This window comes from Geotrypetes seraphini, chromosome 13, assembly GCF_902459505.1.
Source record: "Geotrypetes seraphini chromosome 13, aGeoSer1.1, whole genome shotgun sequence".
Taxonomy (NCBI): Eukaryota; Metazoa; Chordata; class Amphibia; order Gymnophiona; family Dermophiidae; genus Geotrypetes; species Geotrypetes seraphini.
Genome location: NC_047096.1, coordinates 67,092,307 through 67,118,612, shown reverse-complemented (window position 1 = coordinate 67,118,612; position 26,306 = coordinate 67,092,307). Strand labels below are relative to the sequence as shown.

Sequence of the window (26,306 nt, the reverse complement as noted above, 5' to 3'; positions counted from 1 at the left end):
GTCCCTGTTGCTGGATTATTTCTCCTGGACATATTTTCTAAGTCCTCAATTTGCACTTGTAGATCTGTGAGCTCCTTTACTTGCTGGGCCATCGCCATCTTGGTTTCCATTATCTCCCCTTCCAACTGCAACACATGATGTTCGGAGGCCTCAACCCGACCTCCCAAATCACTCACTTCTGCTCTGATTTCGGTGAGCGCTGTCTTAAGATCTTCTCTCACCCCTTTTATTTCCAACTTTATGTCCTGAAATCCAGCTTCCAAAATCATTTTCAGAGCTGCAGCATTATTTTCTGACCTGGCTACAGGCGGCGACAGCTGAAACTGCCCTGGAGACGCCATCTTGGAGTTTACCACTGGGGACCCCGACGCTTTCGCCATCCATTTACCGCTCGTTGTCCAGATTTTGGCGACTCGCCATGCACTCTGCCCACTTCTGCGCTAACGATCGGGGGTTCTATCTCACTTGGGAAGTAATTTAATCGCCGTTACTTTCAAGCCCCATCGGAGCATGAAAATCACTCTGCCATTCGGTAGAGTGACGTCACTCTCTGGAAATTAAATCTGTCCCCACTGGAATTGAATCCATCCGCACCCATCCCCACATGTAATATTGTCCCCACCTGTCCCCATAAACTTCAGAAGTAGTTATTTCATTTCATTATGCTACTGAATTAAAGGCTCTTGTAGAGACCCATTTACAAATAAACAAAGGCACTTTATTAATTTGGAAATATTAACTGGGAAGAATACTTTGTAGATGGGTCTCTGCTAGACCCTCTAATGTAAGTATAAAATATAAATACTCCAGCTGGATGAGGACTCTCAAGCTATGTCAGTTGAAGACTTCCTCTGAAGGTGCCCAAAAATCCCTTTTACCAAACTTGGCAGACAGAAGCAACATCCCTAAACCACAATTGCAGGCACCTCAGTGACTCAAGGATGCTGCTAGCGACCGCTATGCTTGGTAGAAGGGAGTTCTGGCCACCTCTGGAGGAGGTCCTTAGCTGCCGGTGCTTAGGGATCCCCACCAGCTATGGCAAGGATCAGCAAGTACTCAAGGATGCTGCCAGTGACCGCTATGCTTGGTAGAAGGGAGTTCTGAGCAACAAACCAAAACAAAGGAAAAAACCAAGGTCCAACTGTCTGTAGTGAAAGACAATCCAGAGCAAACAAACCAAAGAAAAACTGCAGACTTAGTACACGATGCAGGCAGACTTTATTATGACAAATGAATCTTTGATTAAAAACCTTTTACCAGGTAAAAGGTTTTTAATCAAAGATTCATTTGTCATAATAAAGTCTGCCTGCATCGTGTACTAAGTCTGCAGTTTTTCTTTGGTTTGTTTGCTCAGAAGGGAGTTCTGGCCACCTCTGGAGGAGGTCCGTAGCTGCCGGTGCTTGGGGATCCCCACCAGCTATGGCATGGATCAGCAAGTACTTCAACACTGGAGAAATAAAACCAGAAATGCATTTCCTTCTCTGTTGAACACAATACAAAGACATCTGCTATATACATTTCCCAAAGCTAACATATTTCAGTCAATAAATTCCTTTTTTACTTTTGTTGTCTGGAGATTTATTTTTCAATCAAGTTGGTTCCAGTTTCTCTTTTTTCTGCTTTCCTGTCTTCTGCGAATTCTTCTTCATGAGGTTGCTGTCCATTGGTTCCTCCTACCATGGTCTAACATTTCTCTCTTCCCTCCCTCCCATTGTAGAGCATCCTTACTCTCTTCTATCCTGGAACATTCTCCCTCTTTTTCTCTTCTCCACCCCTGCATGGCATATCTTCCTCTCTCCTCCACCCCCATGTGCAACATGTCTCCCTCTCTCTCTCTCTCATTCCTTCCCTTGCTGCAAAGAAAGTGGAGAGAAAGAGAGAGAAAGGAATTCAGGGAGCATCTCTCCCCCTCCCTCTACTACCACATTCAACATTTCTCCCTCTTTCTTCCCCCAGACCATGTGCAGCATCTTTCACACTTGCCCACTATCCACCATCCCCAATCCCAACATTTCTCCTTCTATCACCCCTCTCTAGCACCATGCCACCTCTCTCTGTCCATTCTCTCCACCACCATGTCCAACATTCTTCCCTCCTGCATTCTTTCAATCTATCCTACCATTCCCTCTCCACCACCATATCCAATATTTCTCCCTCTCCTCTTTCTCTTTCCCATGCATCTCTACCTCACTTTTCTCCCACCACCATGTCCAACAATTCTCGCCCTCCCTATTCCCAACAATTCTCCTATTTCTTCTTTTCCCCATGTTCACTATCTCTCTTATTCTCTCACTCACACATCCATGCCCAATTTTCCCTTTCTGTTCCCTCCACCACCTCAGAATCTCTTTACCTGCCTCCCTCCATCCTATGTCCCAAGTTCGTGCCCCCTTCCTCCCTCCCTTCTATGTCCCACGTTCATACTACCCTCCTTTCTTCCTTCTTTCCAGCCTTTGTTCCAAGTTCATGCCCCTCTCAAGTCCCAATACGCTCCCTCACCCTCCCTCCCTCCTTTGTCCCAAGTTCATGCCCCCCTCTCTCTCTTCCTTGTCCCAACTTTAAGCACGTTCGTTCACCCTATCTCTCCCTTCTGTGTCCCAAGTTTGTGCCCCCTCCTGCGAATGTGTACCAGAGCTTTCCAAGAAGGCCTCTTTCTTCCTGTCTTCCAGCTGCACTTGCTTCTTCACAAAGCCACAGGCGACAGTTTCTACATGCTGCACATGACTGACCCGGAAGCCTTCCCTCTGACATCAGCTCTGATGTCAAAGGGAAGGTTTCTGGGTCAGATGCAGGCAGCATACAGGAAACACTGCACACGGCTTTGTGAAAAAGAAAGTGTGGTTTGAAGGCAGGAAGAAGGAGGTGCTGCTTAGACAAGCAAGGTAACACTCCCACGGGAGTCCCTCAAGAGATGTCTCCATCCCCGCAGGATCTGGGTGGTCCCAGGGAGAATTCCCACAGATCCAGAGGGGAACCCCATGGGATCCCCATGGATTCCATGTGATTCCCTTAGGTCCTGTTCCTGTGCAGCTCTCTAGAATCATGTGCATTGCTGCAGCTTAATTTAACAATAAACAGCATGACACTGCCTATTAACCATATGATTTCTTCCATTTTACATCTCTACAATTAAGATTTCAGATTTTTTTTTTTAAACCCTAGTTTGTGAAGGGTCATGAAACCTTGCTGTGCATCATTTATATTAAATATGGAATGATCTTCCAACGGTGATTAGAACTATACTTATCTACTGCATATTTTGTAAATTATTAAAAACCTATCTCTTTGAGCAATGGACTTTTATTAAACCATGATGTTTAGCGATATTATTTATAATTTTCAGTATTTTTGTTCTTAATTACGTTTTATAAATTTTTGTAATCTTGTGTAACTTGCTTTGAATCCAGTAGGAGATATAATGGTATACAGACACCATTAGCATTAGCATATTTTTATATTATAGAGTTGGTTCTCCAAAGCGAGACAGATGAAGAAAGGCCCAATAGCAATTTCTAAATCATGTTGTACTATGGGTAGATATTGAAGGGGGTAGGGGCTTTAAAAGTAGTCAAAGATGGAAATTCTCCAGATAGTTATATTATTACATTACATTACATTAGTGATTTCTTTTCCACCGTTACCTTGCGGTTCAAGGCGGATTACAAAAAGGATCTATCTGGCCATTTCCAGAGGAATTATAGAATAGTTAGAGTAGTCAACTTGGTTCATAGAGATGAGGTGGTTCTTGTGGCGTTAGGTTGTTTTAGAGAGTAGGGAGGCGTTAGGTTGGTTTCGATTGTTGGGTATCAGGGATTTTTTTAATAGTATGGTTTTTATTTCTTTTCTAAATGTTCTGTAGTCAGGGGTCGTTATCAGCAAAGTAGAGAGTTGGCGGTCTAATCTCGCTGCTTGTGTGGCCAGGAGGCCATTGTACCGTTTTATCCGTTTGACTTCTCTGATTGGGGGGTATGTGAATGGAGCGTGGTTTCTCCTTTATCTGGTTGAGGTGGTTCGGATTAGACGGTTTTTAGATATATTGGGCTGTATCTGTTCATGGTTTTAAATAGAAGACAGTAGAACTTGAATTGTATTCTTGCTTGGATTGGTAGCCAGTGTGAGTGGAGGTACGTCTCGGTGATGTGGTCATGTTTTCTCAGAGAGTAGATGAGTCTTAGGGCTGTGTTCTGGATTGTTTGCAGTTGTTTAATCATGGTCGCGGGGCAGGGTAGATAGAAAATGTTACAATAGTCTAGTAGACAATATTATGATGAACAGTTGGATCATTTTTTAATACAAAAGTGGAAGTAACAGCAGGAGGTCCCAGTATTATTTTGGGAAGCTTCAAAGGCAATGTTAAGGGAGGAGAAGTGATTTCATATATGAAAAAGGATGTGGACGGCTCTGTTTAAAGACTAGAAAAACAATTGAGGGAGTGGAGGAGTGGCCTAGTGGTTAGGGCTGCAACTTCAGCACCCTGAGGTTGCAGGTTCAAGTCCAGTGATACTCCCTGTGACCCTGGGCAAGTCAGTTAATGCTCTATTACCTCAGGTATGTTAGTCAATTTGTGAGCCCACCAGGACAAATAGGGAGAAATATTTTAGTGCCTGAATGTAAACCAGTGTATAAATAAAAATAAGATTTTATAACACTGCCTTAGAAAAAAATAAGGATACATTTGAACAATACAAGTGGCTTTACATAAATGTAGTATTTCAAGAATGCTGAAGGAAATGTTTGAAATACTATAAGTATCAACTAGTAACAAGCCTGGAAAGCTTTTGGCACATTTGTGCAGTTCCCACAGTCTCCTTGTAAAGTCCCCACTCAAGTTCCAGATCCTGGCTTGTGAATTCCAATCCTTCTAATCCTACAATCATTCTAATCAGAACTTTTCTCTGGCTGTGGCTCCTTCTGCCTTCCGAATTTCAAGGTCTCTAGTCTAAACTGTCTCTGCCTTGTCATGGTACTATCCTTCTTCATTGGCTGTCTGCTGAGATGTTGCCTGTAAAAGATCCAAGTACAGACTGGCTTTTCCCTGGTCCTACATTTGTCCTACTGCTTCTGCCTATGTACTCGTACCATATACTTGAACAACACACACCTTTATACAGACCACAGACTACTGCTATCCCCTACTTTAATCCAATTCTCCCTTGGGGATCCCAGGGTACCCTTACTTGGTGTAGGTCAAGTGAGCACCTTCCATCAAGTTGGCCCCCAGTTGGACTACTGGTTTCTCTAGTCCTCTGGCTCACATCCTTGCCTCGCTGTGCACTGACCTGCCTTCTCTTTAATGCAGTTTCCCCTGTCATGGGCGACTCTGGAATCCAGCTCTTTCCAGCCATTGAAGTGACATGATGGTCACCGGATCAGAGTCTTCTCTTTAGGCATGCTGGTCACATGATCCCACTGCTGCCACAATTAGGTAATGAGGCCCTGTGGCCAACAGCAACCAAAGGGAGCTTCACCTCTAATAAAGGATCAGAGACAATCAATCTCTGCTGGTCCTTTGCACACATCTGGTCAGTTTGGGCATCTTCGTGGCACTTAGACCCTTCTAAAACAGGTCTAGTTTTAAACGTATAAGTTCCGTCCAGGATGTCTTGCAAAATGTTTGGTTATCGCTGCAAGATGTCCATGTCTAACTCGCCCTTGAGATCACCCAAAGCCCACTCATCTCCTTCTCTGGACGCACAGAAGCTGGAACACCTTGCTAGATGTACAGAAAAACGTTTTTGATTATTGGCATTTGGACGTCCTGATGATTAAGACGTCCAAATGCCAATTTAGAGTGTCTATGTTGTTTGATTATGAGGCTGATCATCAAGGTTTTGTAAAATACAATAGTTGTTGACACCTTTTGGTCATTTACTTGTGTAAAAGGCACTATTTACACATGAAAAAGCCAAGCAAGTCTTCCATAATGACCTATTTGTCTTCTCATTACTATAATTTGTACATCCCTCATACTGAGGTTCTGTAACTCTCTGTATTAAATTTTCAGGTGGAAGGTAGAACAGCACCAGTGCAAATTACTGCAAGAAAAACTGAAATCACTGTATGGTGTAAAAAAACAGTTCATTCAATCTATTCCTGGGCTAACAAGAGCAGTTCAAGAAACATGGGAAAATTACACCTGCTTAAAGAAAAATCATCTGGAGGTAATGTTTCTATAGGCTGCAGCGAGATAAGTAACAAAAGGGTCTTCTAGGGCTCCTTTTACAAAGGTGCGCTAGCGTTTTTAGCATATTCACCGGATTAGCGCGCGCTACCCGGAAAACCACCACCTGCTCAAGAGGCTAGCATGAGCGGCAATTTAGCGCATTCTATTCCGCGCGTTAAGGCCCTAACGCACCTTTGTAAAAGGAGCCCGTAATGTATGGGCATGAAATATGCAGTCTCTACAACTCCTTTACATAAGAACATAAGAACATAAGCAATGCCTCTGCTGGGTCAGACCAGAGGTCCATCGTGCCCAGCAGTCCGCACACGCGGTGGCCCAACAGGTCCAGGACCTGTGCAGAATCCTCTATCTATACCCTTCTATCCCCTTTTCCAGCAGGAAATTGTCCAATCCTTTCTTAAACCCCTGTACTGTACTCTGCCCTATTACGCCCTCTGGAAGCGCATTCCAGGTGTCCACCACTCGTTGGGTAAAGAAGAACTTCCTAGCATTCGTTTTAAATCTGTCCCCTTTCAACTTTTCCAAGTGTCCTCTTGTTCTTTTATTTTTCGAAAGTTTGAAGAATCTGTCCTTCTCTACTCTCTCTATGCCCTTCATGATCTTATAAGTCTCTATCATATCCCCTCTAAGTCTCCTCTTCTCCAGGGAAAAGAGACCCAGTTTCTCCAATCTCTCAGCGTATGAGAGGTTTTCCATCCCTTTTATCAAGCGTGTCGCTCTCCTCTGAACCCTCTCGAGTAACGCCATATCCTTCCTAAGGTACGGAGACCAATATTGGACGCAGTATTCCAGATGCGGGCGCACCATCGCCCGATACAATGGCAGGATAACTTCTTTTGTCCTTGTTGTAATACCCTTCTTGATTATGCCTAGCATTCTATTTGCTTTCTTAGCGGCTGTTGCGCACTGTGCCGTCGGCTTCATTGTCATGTCCACCATTACCCCCAAGTCCCTTTCTTGGTTACTCTCATTCAATAATATCCCTCCCATCGTATAGTTGTACCTCGGGTTTCTAGCAACCAAGTTTCCAAGGCTGCCATTCTCTATGGCCAAGGATACAACCTGGTTGCTGGCTACATGATTCCTTGGAAAAATTGCTACAATTAATATTTGAAAGGGCAAAAAAACCACTGAGCTGTTTTAGTTCTTGAATCACATTTAGGTGAGTTGACAGGGTTCTAACGTGTTTTACATACATGTGCTGCTTCAGAGAACCTGCTACAGCAATTTCTTAAAACTCTCTCTTGAAGTTAGGTGTCTATGAAAAATACAAAAATCATGTTAGAGCAATCTAAAAAATACAAAAATCATGTTCGATTGCTCCAACATGATTTTTGGTATTTTTCATAGCGACCGAACTTCGGGAGAGAGTTTTAAGAAATTGCCGTCATGGGTTCTCTGAAGCCAGCACATTTATGCGAAGCACGTTACAACCCTGTCAACTCACCTAAATGTGATTCAAGAACTAAAACAGCTAAGTGGTTTTTTTTGCACTTTCAAATATTAATTGTAGCAAAGTTTCCAATTGGTTTTTTGTGCAAAGTCAATACAGGCAGCAATGTTATGATTGAGAAAGAAGCCTCTCCATGGTGGATTTTATTTACTGGCGGTCTCAGTTGTTAGAAGTCTCTGAGCACTTTTTAACTTTCTGTATCAATTTGACCAAAGAGACATCTGGTGTCCAATATTTTTTTATGAGATATGCTATTGCATCTTTTGGCATCAGTTATATTTGTATTCCCCATTTTCTCAGACTTTAAGAATTTCGCATCTATTTTTCCTGCCGCAGAACAGAATGTTGTGGTCCAGGGGGCTGGTTTCTGGGCTAACCCCCCATTTGGTGGCATTACGATGCAGGATGCATGTCACAACCCTTCTGGGCCATGCTGCTATCAGAACTTGTAATCTCCTACCACCTGCTAATTTATTACTGATTAATTTATAAAATGACTTGAGACTTTTAATTTTTCATTGTGTGATATTAGCAATGCTGTAATTGGTAAGAATAAAACATTTTTCCTTTCAAAAAAAAAAAAAAGAATGGTCATATGATTTTAGACTGTTTTTTTTTTTTTGTTTTTTTTTTGAATGCTTCTGGTATTTCCCACCCATTTCACCCAGGGGGCCAGGCCTATACTCTCTGCCAGAAACCATGAATCCCAATGAAGGCAATGAAATTGGGGAGTGAAAGGTAGTTATAGGGGTGGGATAAGGTTTCAAGGTTTTTTTCAAGGTTTATTAAATATTTGATGAATCACTATATCTTTATACAAAGCGATGTACATAAAAATACAATTAGTTAAGATAAAAAACATACAATAAATATATAAACACTAGATATTAGACAAGACCAACAACAATTGGAAGGGAAGGGAGGTTAAAGTTACATATCTTATAATAAGAAACACATTTAAGGGTAAAACATTGAGGAGGAAGTAAAATTCTTGAAACGAAAAAATTTTTATTTAAAAAAAAAAATTTATGTATTAAAAATCTTTTTAAAAAGAAATGTTTTCAGAGATTTCTTAAAAGAGGGAATGTCTTTTTCAATTTTTATATATTGGGGCAATGAATTCCACCATTGGGGGCCCACGACCGAAAACATATCTAATCTACGAGTGCCTATAATTTTTAAAGGGTTCCTTCCTTTTCTTGCAACTTTGTACCTATTATGTAAACCAGGGGGTTCGTCCATTTTTACATATAAGTATTATGTCATTTCTTGTCACACTTCTTGTCTAAATCTGTGCTTTTAACTCATAATGACATGTGACTGAAGTGGCATACTCAAGGCTTAGCATTGCTGAGGTGAACAAGGCTAGAGGGTGACCAAAACCAGCTTCTTTGGTTCCAGCTGAAAACAAATCTGTGACCTAAATTCACCACAATCTAGCCACTGGGGTCTGGTCCAGCCTAGCCCCCACTTGATACCCTTCCCAGACCCACCCAAATCCCCCCCCCCCCCCAATGCCAAATATATATTCCATAAAAACATAAGAGTTGCCATACTGGGACAGACCAAAGGTCCATCAAGCCCAAAATCCTGTTTCCAACAATGGCCAGTCCAGGTCACTAGTACTTGTCAAGATCCCAAAAGAGTAAAACAGATTTTATGCTGCTTGTCTTAGAAATAAACAGTGGGTTTTCCCCATGTCAATCCTAATAATGCCTTATGGACCTTTCATTTAGGAAGTTATCCAAACCTTTTTTAAACCCCCACTGCTTTCATAAAATTCTCAAACAATGAATTCAATGTTGAAAGGGACGAAATCTCTAGGGCAGGGGTGTCAAAGTCCCTCCTCGAGGGCCGCAATCCAGTCGGGTTTTCAGGATTTCCTCAATGAATATGCACGAGATCTATTTGCTTGCACTGCTTTCATTGTATGCTAATAGATCTCATGCATATTCATTGGGGAAATCCTGAAAACCCGACTGGATTGCGGCCCTCGAGGAGGGACTTTGACACCCCTGCTCTAGGGTATACATATTCAGGGATTCCAGTCTCTCCTCATACGTCTTCTGGCGCAAGCCTCCTATCATTTTCGTCACCCTCCTCTGGACCACTTCAAGTCTTCTTACATACTTCGCCAGATACGGTCTCCAAAACTGAACACAATACTCCAAGTGGGGCCTTACCAATGTCCTGTACAGGGGTATCAACACCTTCTTCCTTCTACTGGCTACGCCTCTCTTTATACAGCCCAGCATCCTTCTGGCAGCAGCCACTGCCTTGTCACACTGTTTTTTCACTTTTAGATCTTCAGACACTATCACCCCAATGTTCCTCTCCCCGTCCGTGCATATGAGCCTCTCACCTCCCAGCATATTAATCCCCAAATGCATTAATCTGCATTTCATTGCATTGAATTTTAGTTGCCAGGCATTAGACCATTCCTCTAACTTTTGCAGATCCTTTTTCATATTTTCCTCTCCCTCTTTGGTGTCTACTCTATTACAAATCTTGGTATCATCTGCAAAAAGGCACACTTTTCCTTCTAACCATTCATCAATGTCACTCACAAACATATTGAACAGGATCGGCCCCAGCACCGAATTCTGAGGGACTCCACTACTCACCTTTCCTTCCTCCGAGTGACTTCCATTAACCACCACCCTCTGGCGTCTGTCCAACAGCCAGTTTCTAACCCAGTTCAACACTTTGGGTCCTAACTGCAGCCCTTCAAGTTTGTTCAACAGCATATGAGGAACCGTATCAAAGGCTTTGCTGAAATCTAAGTAAATTACATCTAGCATATGTCCTCGATCCAGCTCTCTGGTCACCCAATCAAAAAATTCAATCAGGTTCGTTTGGCACGATTTACCTTTTGTAAAGCCATGTTGCCTCGGATCTTGTAACCCATTAGATTCAAGGAAGTTCCCTATCCTTTCTTTCAGCAACACTTCCATTATTTTTCCAACAACAGAAGTGAGGCTCACCAACCTGTAGTTTCCTGCTTCATCCCTGTGACCACTTTTGTAAATAGGGACCACATCTACTCTCCTCCAATCCCCAGGAACCACTCCTGTCTCCAGAGATTTGTTGAATAAGTCTTTAATAGGACCCGCCAAAACCTCTCTGAGTTCCCTTAGTATCCTGGGATGGATCCCGTCTGGTCCCATCGCTTTGTCCACCTTCAGTTTTTCAAGTTGCTCATAAACACTTTCCTCCGTGAATGGCACAGAATCTACTCCATTTTCTCGTGTAACTTTGCCAGACAATCTCGGGCCTTCTCCAGGATTTTCTTCTGTGAACACAGAACAGAAGTATTTGTTTAGCACATTTGCTTTTTCCTCATCACTCTCCACATATCGGTTCGGTGTCAGGTCAAAAGCGCGCTGGGACAAAGGCACGCCCAGACAATTGAGCGCCGCTCTAAATTACTGTTTTTAGTGCTCTGACGGGGGGGCGTGGGGAGGGAACCCCCCACTTTACTTAATAGACATCGCGCCGCGTTGTGGGGGGTTGTAACCCCCCACATTTTACTGAAAACTTTACTTTTTCCCTGTTTTTAGGGAAAAAGTTCAGTTTATAGTAAAATGTGGAGGGTTACAACCCCCCAAAACCCCCATAACGCCGGCGCGATGTCTATTAAGTAAACTGGGGAGGTTCCCCAACAAAAACCCCCGTCGGAGCCCCTAAAAACTGTAATTTAGAGCGGCGCGGCGGCGCGTGCTGCGCTCAATTGTGGGTGCGCGCTTTTGTCTTTCGCGCCGTTGTCTATGAACCTATCGGTTCCCAGCATCTTTTAGTTTAGCAATTCCATTTTTCATCTTCCTCCTTTCACTAATATATCTGAAAAAATTTTTGTCTCCCTTTTTTACATTTTTAGCCATTTGTTCTTCCGCTTGTGCTTTCACCAGGCGTATCTCTCTCTTGGCTTCTTTCAGTTTCACCCTGTAGTCCTTTCTGCACTCCTCTTCTTGTTGCCAAATAATGTAGTACAAGCATAGTTTAGCAGGGTTTAAAAAAGGTTTGGATAACTTCCTAAAAGAGACGTCTATAAGCCATTATTAAAATGCATTTGGGAAAATCCTCTGTTTATTCCTACGAGAAGCAGCATAAAATATGTTTTATTTATTCAATTTTCTATACTGTTCTCCCAGGGGAGCTCAAAACAGTTTACATGAGTTTATTCAGGTACTGAAGCATTTTTCCCTGTGTGTCCTGGTGGGCTCACAATCTATGTAATGTACCTGGGGCAATGGGGGGATTAAGTGACTTGCCCAGGGTCACAAGGAGCAGTGTGGGTTTGAACCCACAACCTCAGGGCGCTGAAGATGTAGCTTTAACCGCTGTGCCACACTCGCCCCTTACTCTTTCAGGCCAGGTACTTGTGACCCGTATTGGCCACTGTTGAAAAGAAGATACTGGGCTTGATGGGCCTGTAGTATCTCTGTCCCAGTATGGCAATGTTTATGTTCTTAACCTATTTATTTCAAGGTCCAGGTTTTTTTCACAATAATTTCTGGATATATTTATCTTATCTCAGTAATGTACATAATGCATCACCTCTTTGAAAATAATGTGAAAAATGCTTTTTTAAAGTCAAGCTCTTGGAAGAAATCAGGAGAGCCTTCAGGTTGTTTTAATAGCCTCCTTTGTTGAAAAAAAAAAAAAATAAGTGCATGTATAAAAATCTGAATTTTTAAAGCTAAACTATGTGCACACAATACAGATTCTCTAGAGGTTTTTTCCTGTCATAAATGCGTTTTCAGACTGCAATACATTAAGGACCTAATTCACGAAGCATTTATTTCCTTTGTGGAGGGAAAAAGAGCAGTGAATAAAGTTCTAAACTATTTTTCACAAGAGATTTGCAAAACAGAAGAATTTCGAGAGGTTGTTAAAAAAAAATGGAGCTCTGCATCTTTAAACATTCTGCTACTTCCTCTCTTGCTGCAGGCAGTGCGGGCTCTGCAGCAGCTGGATCATCCTATCCATGAGGTTCAGTTAGCCAAGGTGGAGGATGGGAGTGAAATGGAATTGTCCCAGCTTCTCAATGAGATCAGAGCTCACTATGAAGCACTCATTGCCGGCAATGACATGGAGAACGTCTTTTCAATCAGGACTCAGGTACTGGTTTCATTAACACAGACAGGTCCCAGGATAAGATGATTAGTTATATCTTTCCCAGATTTGCCTCAGCTTTTCTGAGGTACAATATTTCATTTTCACTGTGGAACCACAGGGACTCTGTGTTTAATATGCTGTCTGAGCTGTGTGCTAGTTGAAAGTCAGTTGTAGTAATCTAATAAGCATCTTCCTATTATAATATGTTTGACTGCCTGTGTTTACAACAGCAACTAGTCTACTGTTAAAAAAATATGGTGACTTGCAAGGCTGTACTCTGGCCTAATTTCCATATATTTCTCTAGAGGAATAGTTTTCAGTACCATCAAATAGAAGCCATTTATATAAGGATTGTGTACCTTCATAGCACATAATAAATCAAAGTATATCAATAAAATCTGTAAGCTGCTCAAAAGTATACATGTTTACATTTTTACTCAGTACCATGGTAAAGAGGCCTAAGCATTAAAAAATGATGTTAAAATTTAACGTGCACACAAAAGTGCCAATTAGAAGCATAATTATCAATGTTAACCGCTAACATGCTATTGTAACACCTGTTCTAGTTTACAGCAATAGGACCTACTTCTACTTCTACTTCCCGGAGAGGTGATAAGACAGAGTACAATTCTGGGGTTCAAAAAGGGACTGGATGACTTCCTGGAAGCGAAGGGGATTACAGGGTACAGATAGAGTTACCTTACAGGACATTGAGCGAATAGGGTATGGATATTTTAGGTTAGGTAGGGAACACTTCCAGGTCATGGACCTGGGGGGCCGCCGCGGGAGCGGACTGCCGGGCACGATGGATCCCTGGTCTGACCCAGCAGAGGCAATGCTTATGTTCTTATGTTCTAAATCTAGGTTAGCAGTAAAATAATGTCTCAGTGGTAGCCCTTGCTGATAACTTCCCCCTAAGTGCAAAACCTGTTATCAGCATGGGCTGCAGTTAAGATTATTTTACTACAATTCATGCTATTTTAGCACAGGGTTTCATGGCATAAACTGGCTAAAATAGCACGATTTGTAGTAAAATAAACCTGTCTTAGCAAAAGCCCATGTTGATAGCTTCCTCCTTAAATTTTAGCAAGCAGGCGGTATTAGAATAAAATGGTCATGTGTACACTAATGACCCTCAAACTTTCATTTCTAATGAGCTAAATGGCATGAGACCACTGCAAATAAAAAAAAGCATGTATGATCTAAATTAAGCATGCACAATTCTCTTTTCCTCAAGATATTACTTTTTTAATGCAAAGCTAGATAATTAACCCTCCCCCCCCCCTCCCCTTTTACAAAAGTGCGGAAGAGGTTTTTAATGCCTGCATGCTGAATGCTCTACACTTCTCTGACAGTCATAAAGTTCCTATGAGCATCGGAGCAGCGCAGAGCATTCAGCTTGCGGCCAGCGCTAAAAACCTCTTCTGTGCTTTTGTAAAAGCTGGAACATAGGGCTAGTTGTCAGCACACTTGGGTCAGAGGCAGGTGAAGATCTGGACATCAGGAAATGAAGTGAAAGAAAGCCCCTTTCCTGATAGCTCTACTGTGCTCCTCGCCTCTGAAGCTCCCCTCTCTTGCAATGTCTACTCTTCTTGCAATTCAGTAATATCTGTCCTGAAGGCAAAAGACCAGATGTGGAAAGAATAAAATAAGGCATTTAAGCTTAGATGAGAAAAGCCACGCTATGAATATCCTTCATAACTAGTTTCCTCTATATGTCTTCCATTAGGAACCCATGGCTTAACTGCTGTAGCACTTCTCTTGAAGTCTGCTTGTACCATCTGGGAACATGCAAAAAATAGACCACACAAGAGTACAGCATTTCAATACAGTGAAGATATTTCATTGGAACTTGTGGGATTGGCCAACAACATTTTGCCTTGTGTACAGTGTTTAGGGAAGAAATAGTGAATAGCGAATTTAAAATACTAGCTGGTTGACCAGGAAGTGATGTCAAACGGCGAGCTGAAGCCGGTGTGGGCAGCAGGTGGGAGATGCAGCTCACACCGGCAAAAAGCCAAAGAGGGAAGGGAAGGAAAGGCGCACAAGAAGCAGAGGAAAGGAAAGGGGGGCAGAGATGAGGACAGGGTGTACCACAGCCCCGGGCATCTCCTACCCTCGCTACGCCATGCTTTATGATGAAGACCACTAACCATTTTAGTAGCGGTCCACTGGACTGATTCAATCCTGTTTATATTCTTTTGAAGGTGTAGTCTCCGGAATTGTACACAATATTCTAAACAAGGTGCACCAGAGAAATATAAGGTCATCGTTACCTTCTTTTTTCCTACTGGCCATTCCTCTCCTTATGCACCCAAGCATCCTTCTAGCTTTCACTGTTGCCTTTTCTACCTGTTCAGCCATCTTATGATCATCACATACAATCACACCCAAGTCCTGCTTTTTTTGTGTTCAAAAAGTAATACACCTCCTAAATGTACCATTCCCTTAGATTTTTGCAACTCAAATTCATGACCTTGCATTTCTTAGCATTAGATCTTAGCTGCCAAATTCCACCTCATTTTTCAAGCTTTGCTAGGTCCTTTTTCATGTTATCCATACCATCAGGGGTGTCCACCCTATTGCAGATTTTGATATCATCCGCAAAGAGACAAATCATACCAGACAGCCCTTCAGCAATATCGCTTATAAAAATGTTAAAAAGAACAGGCCCAAGAGATGAACCTTGCAGCACACCACTGGTAACATCCCTTTCCTCAGAATGAGCTTCATTTATCACTGCCCTCTGTTGCCTTCCACTGAACGAGTTCCTAACCCAGTCCAATACTTTGGGGCCCATACCGAGGGCACTCGGTTTATTTATTAGATATCTATGTGGAACTGTGCCAAAGGCTTTGCTAAAATCTAAATATGCCACATCTAGCGTTCTCCCTCTATTCAACGCTGTGGTCACCCAGTCAAATAAATTGATCAGACTTGTCTGACAAGACCAGCTTCTAGTAAAACATGTTGCCTTGGGGTCCTAGATTCCAGAAATTTCACTATTTTCTGTTTTAAAAGCATTTCCGTTAATTTACTATCCCCCCCTCCTTTACTAATGCATAGAGCAGGTTTTAGGACCGGCAGCAGCGGTAACTGCTCTGATGCTCACAGAATTCCTATGAGCGTCGGAGCGGTTACCACCGCTGCTGGTGCTAAAACCCACGCTACGCGTCATTGGAGAATGTGATGAAAGCAGTTAACTTAGTAGAGTTTTGTGACCTAGGTTTTCCACTGTTGGAAACAGGATACTGGGCTTGATGAATCTTCGGTCTCTCTCAGTACGGCAACTCTTTATGTTCTTACTTACCACAGAAATCACGACCTCTTCCTTACTTCCACGTTTGTGAGAGGGACCACATCTGCCCTTTTCCAGTCTTCTGGTACCACTCCCAACTCTGGAGAAGCATTGAAAAGGTCAGCCAACAGAGCCACCAGAACTTCCTCAAGTTTCTTCAGTCCCCTCAAATGCATGCCATCTAGCCCCATCGCTTTGTCCACCTTTAGTTTAGCTACTCCTCATGAACACAGTCCTCTGAAAATCATTCAGAGTCTACCACACCTCCATTCCTGTTTGTGTTTGGCTTCTGTGGTCTTGCTCCCAGTCCTTCAGTTGTGAACCCAGAGCAGAAATATTTGTTCAGCAATTCAGCTTTATTTTTATCAGATTCTACATATCACCCCCCCCCTCCCTTCATCTTTAAGTTTCACAATGCCACTTTTGCACTTCCTCCAATCACTAACATATCTAAAAACTCCCACTCCCCCTTATTTTGCCATATTGGCTATTTTTCCTATCATTTTTTATTTTTGTTTTCCTGACTGTTCTTCCAGCTTCTCTTAATATTTCCAGATATTTTTGCCCATCTTCCTGTTTCTGCGATCTGTTGTAGTTTTTGAAGGCATTTCTTTTTCTTTACTTTTTCTGCTACTACTTTTGAGAACTAGAGCGGCCTTCTTTTCCTCTAACTTTTACTTGCTTTTTGTACAGATTGATTTGTTGCCCTATAGCTCCTTTCAGGTTTGCCCACTGCTTTCCTATTTCTAACAGAAGTTCCCATCCAGACAACTCCTTGACATAATCTCCCTCTGAACAAAGTTAGGGGTTTTTTTGAAACCTAAAACATTTACTTTTGAATGAACCCTCTCCATACCTGTCTTAATGTAAAACCACACCATCGCTGGATGCCAGATGATCACCAATTATAACATCAGAAACACTCTCCCCATTCATAAGCTCTAAGTCCTGTATAGCCCATCCTATATGGATTCCATTACCAATTGCTGGAACAGTTCTCCTTGAAGAGAATACAGGGATTTTCCTACTTCTAAGATACCCTACAGTAGGGATATCCCAATCAACATCTGGCATATTAAAATCACCTATTAGTAAAACTTCCCTTTTACAGCTACAGTATATGTTGCATTTCTTTAATTAAATCTCTGTCCACTTCTGTCTGTGAAGGAGGCCTGTATATCACACCAGTGTAAATACATTTTCCATTCCTTCTTTTCATAATGACCCATAGTGCCTCTTCCTTACCCTGTAGATACTGCAATTATGTGACTTTAATATGATCTTTAACATATAATGTCACGTTCTCTCTGTTTCTTCCTCCCTTGTCTTTTCTGAATAGATATAACTATATCCCAATCATGGTTCTCTGTGAACCACATCTCCGTGATCACCACTAAATCCAAATCAGACTTTTCCATCACAGCCTCTAAATCCAAAACCTTATTTCCCATACTACAAGCATTAGCATATACTGCTTTCCAGACATTGCCCTTTTTCTCATTTGTGGAAAAGGATTTAATGATTCAATACCTTAGGGTTTATACTTACTTGGGGGCTTTGATCACCCAGCCCCAATGATTCTCATAATTTAAAGCGCTCTTCAGTAGGTTAGTCAGTCTGCTGCTGAAGACACTTCTTCCCTTTTTTGATAGATTCACACCATCTCTGCTCAACAGCCCCTGGAAGTCGTCCCATGGTCCAGGAAATAAAAACACTCTTGATGACACCATCTGCACAGCCACACATTCATCTCCAGGGTATGAGCTTCTCTGCCTTGGTCTTTACCATCAAAATGGAGGATCAAACTAGCCTTCCCCTCTCCACGCGGCATCCACTATTCAGGCAAACTGGGAAAATCCCTTCTCTTCAAAGTCACAGGTCTTTGGAACGACCTCACCACCCCGCTGCGGAACCTGAGCTCCCTTCAGTTATTCCGCAAACAACTGAAAACCTGGCTTTTCAGCAAATTGTAGCTCTATCCTTCCCCCCCTTTCTCTCCCCCCTTCTACACATAAGTTCATGTAATCCTTTTTCTTCTTCTCTACCCACTATTTTAAGTTCTTGTAAACCGTGTCGAGCTCCATTCTCATGGAGATGATGCGGTATATAAACTTAAGGTTTAGATTAGATTAGATTAGATCATTGAGAACACCACCTATGCATATCAACAGCGATCATAATATGATCAAGTTCAAGGTTGAGGCAAGAATACCGAAAGGAAAGAGAACCATAGTGACAACTTTTAACTTCAGGAAAGGAAACTACGAAGCAATGAGGGAAATGGTAAGGAAGAAACTTAGGAGCACTTCCAAAAAATGGCAAACGGTAGAACATGCCTGGTCTTTTTTCAAGGACACGGTGAACAAGGCGCAAAATCTGTATATCCCCAGATTCAGAAAGGGGTGCAAAAAGAGTCGAACAAAAGACCCGGCGTGGATAATTAAAATAGTGAAGGAAGAGATAGGCAATAAGAAAAATTCATTCAGGAAATGGAAAAAGGACAAAACTGAGGAGAACTGGAAAGAGCACAGGAAGTATCAAAAAGAATGTCACCGTGTGGTTCGAAAAGCCAAAAGAGAGTATGAAGAGAGGCTAGTCAGGGAAGCACGAAATTTCAAACTGTTCTTTAGATATGTTAAAGGGAAGCAGCCGGCAAGGGAGGAGGTGGGCCTGCTGGACGACGGAGACAGGAAGGGAATGGTGAAGGAGGAGAAAGAAGTCGAGGAAAGACTTAACATGTTCTTTTGGTCTGTATTTACAAACAAAGACACAACCAACATACCGGAACCTGAGCAATTCTTTAATGGAAATCAAGCAGAAAAATTAACATCCATGGAAGTGAGCCTTGAAGATGTGCGCAGGCAGATAGAAAAACTAAAAACTGACAATCCCCGGGTCCAGACGGAATCCATCCAAGGGTTCTGAAGGAATTAAAGGAGGAGATAGCGGGACTACTGCAGCAAATTTGCAACCTATCCCTGAAAACAGGCGTGATCCCGGAGGATTAGAAGATAGCCAACGTTACGCCCATCTTTAAAAAGGGATCAAGAGGTGACCCGGGAAACTACAAACTGGTGAGTCTGACCTCGGTTCTGGGGAAAATGGCGGAAGCACCGATAAAAGAAAACATCGATGAACATTTTGAAAGAAACGAACTTCTGATAACCAGACAATCTCGGGCCTTCACCAGGATTTTCTTCTGTGAACACAGAACAGAAGTATTTGTTTAGCACATTTGCTTTTTCCTCATCACTCTCCACATATCGGTTCCCAGCATCTTTTAGATTAGCAATTCCATTTTTCATCTTCCTCCTTTCACTAATATATCTGAAAAAACTTTTGTTTCCCTTTTTTACATTTTTAGCCATTTGTTCTTCCGCCTGTGCTTTCGCCAGACGTATCTCTCTCTTGGCTTCTTTCAGTTTCACCCTATAGTCCTTTCTGCATTCCTCTTCTTGGGTTTTTTTATATTTCACGAACGCCAACTCTTTTGCCTTTATTTTCTCCTCCACTTGTTTGGAGAACCATATCGGCTTCCTTTTTCTCTTGTTTTTATTTATTTTCTTCACATAAAGGTGCGTAGCCATTTTTATTGCTCCTTTCAGCTTAGACCACTGTCTTTCCATTTCTCTTATATCCTCACATCCTAACAGCTCTTTCTCAGGTACTCTCCCATTTCATTAAAGTCCGTACGTTTGAAATCTAGGACTTTAAGTATCGTGTGGCCGCTCTCCACTTTAGCCGTTATATCAAACTAAACTATTTGATGATCGCTACTTCCCAGGTGAGCACCCACTCAAACATTAGAGATACTCTCTCCATTTGTGAGGACCAGATCCAATATTGCTTTTTCCCTCGTGTGTTCCGTCACCATTTGTCTGAGCAGAGCCTCTTGAAAGGCATCCACTATCTCCCTACTTCGTTCAAATTCTGTTGACGCAACATTCCAGTCCGCAACCGGCAGGTTGAAATCTCCCAACAGCAGCACCTTCTCTTTCCTTCCAAACTTTTGGATATCCATAATCAGATCCTTATCAATTTGCTGCAATTGAGTCGGAGGTCTGTAGACCCACGTAGATAGAAGTTCCATCTTCTCTTTTCAGAGCAATCCATATTGCTTCTTCCTCTCCCCAGGTCCCTTGCATTTCGGTCGCTTGGATATTGATCTTTATATAGAGAGCTACTCCTCCACCTTTTTGACCATCTCTGTCCTTCCTAAAAAGATTATATTTCAGTATGTTTGCATCCCATCCATGTGATTCACTGAATCATGTCTCTGTGATAGCAACAATGTCTAGATCTGCTTCTAACATCAGGGCTTGCAGATCATGAACTTTGTTGCTTAGACTGCGAGCACTTGTTGTAATCGCTTTCCAGTTATTTTTCAGCAGCAATCTCCTTTTTCGTATAGATTTTTGTTTCATTTCACTTTCCTTTGCAATGCTAAGAAGTGAATTGCTGATATTGTTTACGTTGCAATCTTTACTACCATCATATCTTTTCTTTTGCCGGGGGTGGTCTCTATAATTGTCCTAATAAACACTTCTTCAAAGATATATGTAGGCTACTGCAGAATCAACATTCTCATTCAGTCAAAACTCCTTAAGAAATTTATAATGGATCTCAAGTGTTCACAGTTATACCGCCACTAGAACACGTCTCGGCGTATAACTAACTAGAGAACTATCATCGGTCCATGAATTTATTTTTGACTTTACTTTCTCTAACTTCATAATTAATATCTTTTATTTTTGCACTCAAATTGCTTAACTCAAATACTCTTCCTGTATTAGTATTGTGAAGGTACTTAACTCAGGTATAGGTAAACCCGGCCAGTCCTTCATACATTCACCACTCCCACCTTCTAATTTAAATTCCTAGAAACATATTGTCTAAATTTCTCCGCAAGGTTTCTTTTTCCTGCTGTAGTAATATGTAGCCCATCAGTGCAATATAGCTTCTTGTCCTTCCATGTATTTCCCCATCCTCTTATGTACCTGAAGCCTTCTTGATGACACCAGGCTTTGAGCCATCTATTAAAGTCCTCTGTGTTTTTCACTCTTTGCTCTCCCTTTCCATATGCAGGCAGTATTTCAGAAAAAGCTAAAGTCTTTACAAAAGGTTTCAAGCCCTCACCAAGCTCCCGAAAACATTAACAAACATTAATAAACAATTACATAAAATAAAATTTTGCGTAAAATAAAATCTTTAAAAAATGTTTTGTATAAAAGAATGATAATAAATGTCTTCTTACCAGACTAATCTCATATGAGCGTGTAAGAAAATACATAAAGAGCTCTTATAAAAGCCTGAAATAGACAAAATGATAAGGTATATGCTGGTAAAAAGTCATATAAATATAAAAAAATATTTAGCAGGATCAATAACATTAAATATATTCACAGATACATATTCATGTATATGCAATTCCAAAGCGAAAGAAAAAGCCTCAGTTTATAGGAGTGGTGTACCCACGCTCTTCCACCCTGACATCATCAGAAATAAGCTTTCGCAAGTGGTGCTTAAACAAAACAGTGTGTGTTTTAAATCAAAAGGAATAACCAAAGGGGAAAAATTGTGCTGCTGGAAACACTGTGTACCAAAGGACACACTATACTGCACACAATCGGGCCAACGATCGTTTTGTGGCAAAACACCACTGCTTCAGGGCTTACACAATTCCCAGTGTGTGAAGATCCGGTGACATGCAGAAGTTTGGATCTTTGCACACTGGGAATTGAATAGGCCCTGAAGCAGTGGCATTCTGCCACGAAATGATCGTTGGTACACAGTGTTTCCAGCAGCACAATTTTTCCCCTTTAGCTATTCCTTTTGATTTAAAACACTCACTGTTTTGTTTAAGTACCACTTGCAAAAGCTTTTTGCCAATGATGTCAGGGTGGAAGAGGGTGGGTACACCTCTCCTATAAACTGAGGCTTTTTCTTTCGCTTTGTAAGTGCACTCTATGAGGCTTTTTGTGGCTTTCACGTTAATGGAGTGATTTTTTTTCATATTATCTTGTCTATGCACAAATACATACGTACACATATTCCTATAATGAAAATGCAGCTCAGTCATGTTGGACCTACAGTCATAAAATGGAACTGTTAAATGAACTAATATATTGAAATTTAATTTAAAGAACCATCTAAAAAGCACTTAGTACGCATAGGTATGAAAAATATAAAACAAACTTAAAAGTTGTGAATCATAAAAACTTAAATTTAATATCAACATTCTCGAGATTAAAAACAAAGTATGCTCTGACTTTAAAGAATAAAGATATGATCACAATCGGCAACAAATTCAAAGTTTGATAAAACACCCTTAATATTATTATACAATTGATTTAATGCAATGACCAAATGTAAAGGGATTTACAGCTCTAATAGGTTTAAACAGTCTCATGCACATGTCCCGGCAGCTCTCACAAATCAATGTATGGGTTTGCCGGTTTTATACAAATATATATTTTTAAACACTCTTAGAGATGTAAATCCCTTTACATTTGATCATTGCATAAAATCAATTGTATAATAATCTTTTGGAAACAGACACTATTTACAAACGCTATTATTATTTTTATAAGCTCTTTTTTATTGATATTTGTTACATACATAACAAAAAATCTGGAAAAATTAACAAAGGTCATAAGAAAATACAAATGTAAAAAATGAAACAATTGCATCATTCAAGTCCACTTCATTGGAGCCGGATATTGCTGGAAATTAAACTAACGGCCTCTTTAACAAAGGCGCACTAGTGGCTGCGCTGTGCTAATGGCCCCCGAAGCCCATAGAGATTTCAAGGGCTTCGGGGCTTTTGCCATGCGGCAGCCGCTAGCGCAGCTTTGTAAAAGAGGCCGTAAGTTAATCACACAAAATTACTTACTGTATCTGTAGCAAGCAAATCAGGCCTTCTTTTTGTCACTAATTCTCTACAACCTGAACATTAGTATCTGAAATTTTTAACACAGGTTTATCTTTCAAAAAAGTCTCCAATTGTAATGGATCCACAAAAACAAATTTATCTTTTCCATACGTTATGAGACACTTACATGGAAATTTTAGGAAGAAACTTGCTCCCACTGCCAAAACTCTAGGTTTGATAGTAGGAACGGTTTCCTCCTAGCTTGTGTCTGTCTGGACACATCAGGAAAAATCTTCAATTGTCATCCAGAGAACAAAGCCTGTTTTTTCTCAAAGTATTATTTAAGGATACGTTGCTTTTTTCATTTCCGATTTAAATACCACCAGCAAGGTAGCCTATTTTGCTATTGAATCTTTGGAGGATTCCAAAAATTGAGAGAAGTTTAAACTGGAGAAACCAGTCTATCAATTTCTCCTTCTTCTCTAATCTCATTAGTGCTCCTTGAAATATAATACAAATTATCTGGTGTAAATTAATCCACCCGAGTATATTGTAAAATCTCTCTCGTATACATTTTCAGGAGTTCTAAAGGAGCTAAGTAATGTGAAATTGGAAAATTCAAGAATCTGAGATATTTTGCTCTCGGTGAATTCTCCATTTTCTCCATTTGCAGATGTAGCAACATATTACCCTCAATGTTCGAAATAGCAGACTGTTGTAAACTATTAAATAATTATCTGCTTTATCCAATCTGCTTCCTAACAGCATCATCTGATTTTGTTGTTCATTTAATAGCTACATCTGATGAAAACTAACACAGTTTTGAAACAGTGCCTTGTAGTGAGGATTGTATTCTATTAACTACCAGCCACATATCATTTAGGGTAATTACTTTATCCTTAGGGAGACAATCTTTACTTGGTTCTGTTATGATCTGAACAGGAGCCAAGGGTTGTACTCCCTTAGTCTCAGTGTCTCTTTGAGATGACTCCATATTCACTGTTGGCACTATAAACTGTATGGGAGATGATACTACCGCCCCCAACTTCGGAGGCAGGTTCCACCCTCCCAATTAAATCAAAGAAGGTTGAAGAGGAGATGACGGTTCACCCGAGGCAGAGATATTTTGAGATAGTAGAATTACCTTGTCTTCCATTGCAGGTGGAGTTAGGGGCTGAAGATGACGGTCCATAGGCCCCAAAGATGGCAAAGATGAAGCATCTTTGCTTTTCTCTTCCCCATAATTGGTAACAACGATAATTTCCTACCCTCTGCTCCTTGTGGCTCAAAATGGGTGTGTCCTGCCCCTATGGGCTTGCTACCGCAGGCCACGTTCCACGGCACAGTATTGTTTAAATAAAGTCTGTAAGGACCTCTCTAACCCGTGAAGGCAGGTAGCTGTGGGAGGTGCCTACTCCGGTGTCTCAGCTCCCATCTCTGAGTGGCTCTCTCCAGACCACGGCACAGTGTTATTTAAATAAAGTCCGGAGGACTTTCTAGCCTATGAAGGCAGGTAGCTGCGGGGAATGCCTGCTCCAGTGTCTCAGTTCCCAACTCTGAGCGGCTTTCTCCAAACCGCGGCACAGTGTTGTTTAAATAAAGTTCAGAAGGACTTCTCTAGCCTGTGAAGGCAGGTAGCTGCAGGGGGTGCCTGCTCCAGTGTTTCAGCTCCCAGCTCTGAGTGGCTCCTTGTTTTTATAAGCTCATTTGGTTTATGTTCTATGCATCCTTTATATGTGTATATTACTCACGCTTTTAAGCTGGTAAGACTTTTGACGCAAGTGTTAGTGGTTTATATATAGTTGGTCTTAGTATGTTTCTTAGTAGCATTATATTAAGGGTGTGTTATTAAATTTTGAATTTGTTACTTTTAAGTTTGTTTTAGATTTTTCACACACCTGTATTCTAAGTGCTTTTTAGATGGTTCTTTAAATTAAATTTAAATATATTAGTTCATTTAACAGCTCCATTTTATGACTGTAAGTCCAATATGACTGAGCTGAATTTTCATTACAGGGATACATGTATATATGTATTTGTGCGTATATATGAATATATTTAGATTGATCTACTCACTCAAAAAATATGATCACATAACAACTGCCTTCTTAGACTCTCACTGGCTACCCATACAAGCACGAATCCAATTCAAATTCTACTGCCTGATATTCAAAGCATTACACGGCTCTTCCCCCTCCTATCTAAACAACCGCTTAAACCAAATCTCCACCTCAAGACACAGAAGAACCTCGAACCCTTTCGCCTTCCCCCCACTCAAAGGCACACAGCGCAAGAAAATGTTTGACAACCTTCTGGCAACACAAGCAGCAAAAATCAACCATTCCATCTCCAATCTTATGACAATATCAGACAACTTCAAAACATTCAGAAAAGAAATCAAAACCCTGCTTTTCAAAAAATTCATCCAAATATCTTAACCCCTCCTCTTTTACCTCCAGAAGATTCACCTACCTTCAGATAACCTTCCCCCAAATGACCCACCTTAACATCTTCCAATTAAACAAATACCATAAATAGATTGTAACCTACCCTCTCTAACTGCATTCCATATGTATTTTTCATACAGTTCTTCACTGTCAGTTTAATTTCCATCCTATAAGTTCACATAGAATTTTTCTTTTTTCAACCATCTTTATTTTCTCTTCTTTATTAATTTCCAGGTACTTTAGTTAGATTGTGAGCCTTCGGGACAGTAAGGGAATTTTTTAAATACCTTCTTACTTCTCATTTATAATCTTAATGTATATTTTCTTCAAACCGCTTAGAACCTAACGGATGTAGCGGTATATAAGAAATAAATTACATTACATTACATTACATTTAATGTTATTGATTCTGCTAAAAATGTTTTTTTAATATATATTTATTATTATTATTATTATTATATGTCATTTTGCCAGCATATACCATATTATTTTCTCTATTTCATGGTTGTTTTTATAGGAGCTCTTTATGCATTTTCTTACATACTTGTATGAGATTAGTCTGGTGAAAAGCCATTATTACCTTTCTTTTAGACAAAACATTTTTTTAAAAGATTTTATTTTATGCAAAATTTTATTTTATGTAATCGTTTATTGTTTGTTAATATGTTTTATAAATCTGTATTCCTGATGAAGGCTTGTAAGTTGAAACATAGCTTGTGTTGAGTCCTTCATGAGAACTGTTTTTTAATCAATAAACAGCTTTTACAGAATCGATGACTTCGCTGTTCTCCATTGTGCCTTTTTTTTCCCCCACTTGTTTGGGCAGCCTGCTATAGCTGAACCAGATCTGCGAACCACATGTGACGCAGCCAGTTCAGTGCATGAGAATCATTACCCCTTGGTGAGTCACAATTCAAATAATCCTGCCTATCATT

The 26,306-nt window shown here is 40.9% G+C and overlaps 1 protein-coding gene across 2 annotated transcripts in view; it reads left to right on the top strand.

Moving 5' to 3' along the window:
- Window positions 1-26,306, top strand: part of KRT222 (keratin 222) — a 70,979-nt gene that overhangs the window by 11,344 nt on the left and 33,329 nt on the right. Inside the window, exons 3-5 of one of the 2 annotated variants that reach the window (XM_033918745.1) lie at window positions 6,005-6,161; window positions 12,588-12,758; window positions 26,198-26,272. In XM_033918745.1, coding sequence (XP_033774636.1) covers window positions 6,005-6,161; window positions 12,588-12,758; window positions 26,198-26,272 — 403 coding nt within the window. The remainder of the gene's footprint in view (window positions 1-6,004; window positions 6,162-12,587; window positions 12,759-26,197; window positions 26,273-26,306) is intronic. The other variant, XM_033918746.1, reaches the window with a different exon arrangement.